Raw genomic sequence first — 5181 nt, 5'->3', positions numbered from 1 at the left:
CCAGCTCAGCCCACCAGGGGGCGGGTCTGGCTGGCATGTGGTGCTGGGGATCGAACCGCGGTCCCTGTGCTTTAGCCAAGCTTGTTTCAAGTAGGTGCTTTAGACCACTGAGCCATCTCTCCAGCCCCGAGAAACTGAATTCTTAAACTGAAACCAAAACTGCATTTTGAAATTCACATCCCCACCTGTAGTCAACTGTAGCACCTTTTCTGTTTTTTTCTTGTTTTGTTTTAATGTATTTAGTGCAGGGTCTACAGGGTCTCACTACACAGATTGGACTCAGTGATTCTCCTGTTTTCAGTCTCTCAAGTGTTGGGATTACAGGCACTGGGCACCAAGCCCAGTTTCAGTGCACCCCGGGGGCAGGGCCAGCAGGGCACTCTGGAGATCAAACCCTGGTCCCTCCATTTGCCTAAGCAGGCACTTTAATCCACTGAGCTGTCTGGCTGGCCTTCTGGTGTTTTGTTTTTTTTCCCCCCCTTCGGTACCAGGGATTGAACTCAGGACCCTGCACTTACCAGGCAAATGTTCATTATTCTACTTTCTACTGAGCTATCTCTCCAACCCTCTGGTTTGTTTTTGATTTGATATAAGTTCTCACTGTGGAGTGCAGGCTGGTCTTGAGCTCACTTATGTAGCCCAGGCTGGCTTGGGACTCATGGCAATCCTTCTGCCTCGGCCTCCCTAGTACTTTAATTATAGGTGTGCAACACCACACCAGGATGTACCACCCATTTTTATTTATTTATTTTTTTCTTGTCTCTGGGTCTTGTAATGTTGGCTAGGCTAGTGTTGAACTTGGAATCCTGCCTCAGCCTGCGTAGTGTCACCATGCCTGGTTTGTACCACAAACTGTTCTCTAGGACCCACTCCAGCCAGAGGCTTGACTCTAGAAAAAGTCCCAACTGATGGAATTTGGTGACCTACCAACAAAGAAAACCAAGGGTGAATCAGGAAATTTTACTGTCAATTGGGCCCAAATAAAGAGGACAGCCAGCCTAGAAATCTGTCTTTCTGATCTGGAATGAGCTTAGGCTCAAGCCTGCTAAACTCATGCTCTGCCATTGAGCTGCTCCTCAGTTCCTCACTGTCTCGTACTTCCTGGGAGCAATGTCACAACAGGCAGAACAAGAACTGGGGTCCCTGGAGGAAAGGCTGTGCTGCTTATGTGGGTGGCTGAGCCTGTATCACTCCCCTGCCTCTCCGTAGAGGGACACTGCCTCTCACCCTGTACCTGCCCCGTCCACGGTGACATAAGGAAGGTGTGACCCTGCTCTCTACTATGGACAGTCACAGGATGGCTTCTGTCTTTTGCTGGGCCCTCCCTACAGATATGCCTCTCTTGAAGGCTGTTGGCTCTGTCCACAGGAGTGGTGTATAACTACGATGGGTGTGGTGTGCGTCGGGACAAGGCAGGCTGGGAGCAGAGCCTAACTGTGCCGCTCTTGCAGCCTGGTATGCTGGGGCTGCAAGACCAGTGGGACAGGTACCTGGAGGACTTCTCAGCCCATGAGGCCTGGCTTCCACACAGGTATGTGGGTCACTTCATGGTCTGGCTGGCTGTGTGTAGCATCAGGGGGACATGTGGCAGGGTGGCGTGCTTCAGGATTTTTGCAGCAGTCAGAACACACACAGCAATACCTCAGCTTTGGGGGTTTTCTTTGGCAGTGCAGGGGTGGTAGTGGTACCATTGAGCTGCATCCCTAGCCCTAGCATTTAAGAGCTGAAAGGATCAGAACTGTCTTGGTTATCTTCCTAGTTGCTGAGACACCATACCTGACACCCATAGTGTAAAGGAGGAGAGATTCATTTTACTCGGTTTTGGAGGGTCGATGGTCAGCTGGCTCCAAAGCACAGCTATCATGGTAGAAGGGTCTATCAAAGGATTGGGCTCACCCTAGTGCTGGCCTAGAGGCAGAACATCTTGAAAAGAGCACCAGTGATGGGTGTTCTCCAAAGGCCCACCAGGTACCATGTCTTCCAATCAGGTCCCACCTCTTCACAGCATACACAACTGTGGACACTAGGATTAATCCACTAATACAGCATCCCATGTTCCCGTTCCCTCTCCCAGATGTGGCCCAGTCTGGTCACGATGACAGGATGAATTGCTTCAAGAACACTGCCCTCCATTTAGTTGATAGTCTGTTTAACTGGTATTATTACACATATACAGCAAAACTCATTCCTTTTCCAATTGTGTAAAATACTTTAAAAACTCACTCTTAAAAATTAAGCAATATGGGCTGGTGAGATGGCTCAGTGGTCTAACGCACAGGGACCGCGGTTCAATCCCCCAGCACCACATGCCAGCCAGCCCTGCCCCCTGGTGGGCTGAGCTGGCCACACGCATAAATAAATAAATAAATAAATAAAATTAAAAACCTTTAAAAAATTAAGCAATATTTAAAATGTAAAAATATTTGTTTTTTATTTTGGTACTGGGATTGAACTCAGGACCTTGCACTTGCCAGGCAGGTGCTCGTTCTACTTAGCTATGTCCCTGGCCCTAAAATGTAAAAAATACTTAAAGGTCTATTTTTGTTTCAGCAATTTTGCAACAAATTTCTCAATTCCATTCTCCTTCCTCATGTTAGAGGATGTGTAGAGCACTTTCAGATTTTAAAGTTTCTTAGGCTCCCCTTTAATGGTGTAGGGGGAGATAATACATTTAGATAGTATTCCACTCCTAAAATCTAGAATGAGATCCTCCAGTTCTCCCAGTGGACAGATTTCCCACAACTGCATCCTGAACCCTTTGGAGTGTCTCCTGCCTTCCACTCCACAGCACGTAGCTCCAGATGCCAGTTGTCCTTCATAACTGTATCTCTCCAAGCTCCATAGCTGAGAGCCAAGTTTCATTAGGAAAGTCCTTTAGTAGTTTCACGGCCTGTTCCTGAGTCTTCTCAGGAGCCTGGTGTGGTGGCATGTGCCTGAAGACCCTGATACAGGGAAGGCTGAGGCAAGAAGATTCCTTGGGCTCAGGACCTCAAGGCCAGCTTGGGTACCTTTCTTAAATAAGTCACTAAATTCATCAGCCTTTTCCTCTCTGTGTCCTGTTCTGGAAGGTATGAGGAAGATCACCACAACTGCTACAGCTACTCCTTGATGTTCATTAACTGCATCCTGGCCACCGAGGGCAAGGGGCAACTGGACAAGACCGAGTTCACAGAGAAATATGTGGTCCCAAGGGCGAAGCTGGCCTCCAAGTACATCACACTGTATCGGGCTGTTGAACAGCATGGCTTCTACGTGATTGACCATGCTAGCCCTGAAGCTCATCCTCCTTAGGGGAGCCATTGTGCTGAGTGTAGGGTGTGCAGGAAGTGGCAGGGCATTCCAGGTCCTGCTGTGAACCCGCACTTTGAACCCGCCCTTGTGGATTCCTAAATGCATCTAACTGTGTGTGGTTAATGAAAAAGTGTATGGGCTTCTTGAAGCGCATTTCAGCTTATAATGGCCTAACAATTCATGAAATAAAAATTTCCTGGGGTTTTAAAAATTATATTCATTACAACCAAATTTTTTTCACAGAGGTTGAGTTTGGAAGCTGAGGATCTGGTAGAACAAAGTGGAGCCAAGAAAGAAAGGTGTTCTTAGAAAAGAATTCTACCTGGGTGCATTCGCCTTTCACTGTGACTCCAGCTGAGGGGAGCACATCATGTTCACCTGCAGCCTTTTCACTTAAGTACACTTGGCCACCTTTTAAATATTTGATGGTTGTCATTAGTACTGATTTGCAATACAAAGTGATTACATATATCAAAGGGAGCTGATAAATGTATATGACACACCTTCATTTTTACGTTGTGTCCCCCTCCCCTGGTCTATCTCCTTGTTCCCTTTTCATTTGCAAAAGTTCTAGCTTCCCATCTCCAATTACTTATATTTCTCCTTACGTATACTTTGAATTTCTCATATAAGAGAAACCATGAGCTAATAAACTTTTTTTTTTTTTTTCGGAACTGGGGATTGAACTCAAGCCCTTGCGCTTGCCAGGGAAGTGCTTATTCCACTGAGCCATCTCCCCAGCCTGTAAGCTTGTGTGTATGATTTATTTCATCTTACATTATGGTCTCAAGATACATCTACTTTCCTATAAATTATTCAAATTATTCTTTTTTTTATGGTGGAGTAGGGCTCCATTGTGTGTAAATATCACACAATACATGCTATATAATTGTATAATTTATATACATATATAATTTTATGTATACATGCATATTTTATTTACATATATATTTTTTATGCTGATTCTAGAGGTCAAATAGATTTAGATGAATTTGTTGGTTATATGAGCACCTCTTCAGATTGCTGTCCAGTGTGGAGGATCACCATGTCACCCTCCTCCCAGACACAAGTATGATTGTGCTCAGTTGCAAGCAGTGAAAGCTGTATAGAGGTGACTTCCCTAAATTTGCTTTCAATTTACTTACTGGGTCTGGCCAAGGTTGTACATGTGTTTAATGGTGGGTTAGCATTTTTTCATCATCATTGGTCATGGTTGAGCATAGATAAATGAGCTGTGATACCACAGAGCTAAGATATGAGAGGAAGATTCCTTCCACAAATTGACTACAAAGAAAGTTGCTCACCAATTGCAACCTAAATCTGGCTGTTCCTATTTCTTGTTCTGTTCTTATTTCTTGTTCTGCTTTGTTGTGTTACCAGCCTTGCCAGCCACCCCCCCACCACTTATCTAACATATCAGACACAATCCCCTCACCTTAATAAATAAATGCCAAGGATCTGGGTGCCTCGTGGTCTTTTGTATCCATGAACAATTGGCCATCCTAGATCCCTGCTGCGCCCATACTTTGTCTCTTGCTCTTTCTTCCTACCGTGTGCTGTAATATTTGACAGATTAAAATCCACTGCAGTGGTCTCCAATTTTCCAGTGAGTACTGGGATTACAGGTGTGCACCACCATGCCTGGCTAATATAGTCTATATGGTCATTGACAAAGGGTGAAATTATCAAAACAAGTTTTAATGTTTACAATTGATGTATGTTGGTCATCATCTCCTTACAACATAGTGACAGGGCCCATCCCAATTAAATTGAATAGCTTGAAGGGCTAAATAGTCTTTCTGGACAAATAACGCCCTTAATTGTTGTCCCAGCATTCTGGGCAGCGTTGCTGCGTGGTCGTGGGTGGGGCAGGCGCTGCTGGTAACAACT

The 5181-nt window shown here is 45.3% G+C and overlaps 1 protein-coding gene across 1 annotated transcript in view; it reads left to right on the top strand.

Moving 5' to 3' along the window:
• Positions 1 to 3926, top strand: part of Mkrn2os (MKRN2 opposite strand) — a 9245-nt gene extending 5319 nt beyond the window's left edge. Inside the window, exons 3-4 of the mRNA XM_004645628.2 lie at positions 1369 to 1531; positions 3069 to 3926. Coding sequence (XP_004645685.1) covers positions 1369 to 1531; positions 3069 to 3291 — 386 coding nt within the window. The 3' untranslated portion in view covers positions 3292 to 3926. The remainder of the gene's footprint in view (positions 1 to 1368; positions 1532 to 3068) is intronic.
• The last annotated feature ends 1255 nt before the right edge of the window (positions 3927 to 5181 follow it).

This window comes from Octodon degus, unplaced genomic scaffold, assembly GCF_000260255.1.
Source record: "Octodon degus isolate 3935 unplaced genomic scaffold, OctDeg1.0 scaffold00233, whole genome shotgun sequence".
Classification (NCBI taxonomy): Eukaryota; Metazoa; Chordata; class Mammalia; order Rodentia; family Octodontidae; genus Octodon; species Octodon degus.
Note: the sequence above shows the minus strand (reverse complement) of the source record. Positions and strands in the feature narration are given on the sequence as shown.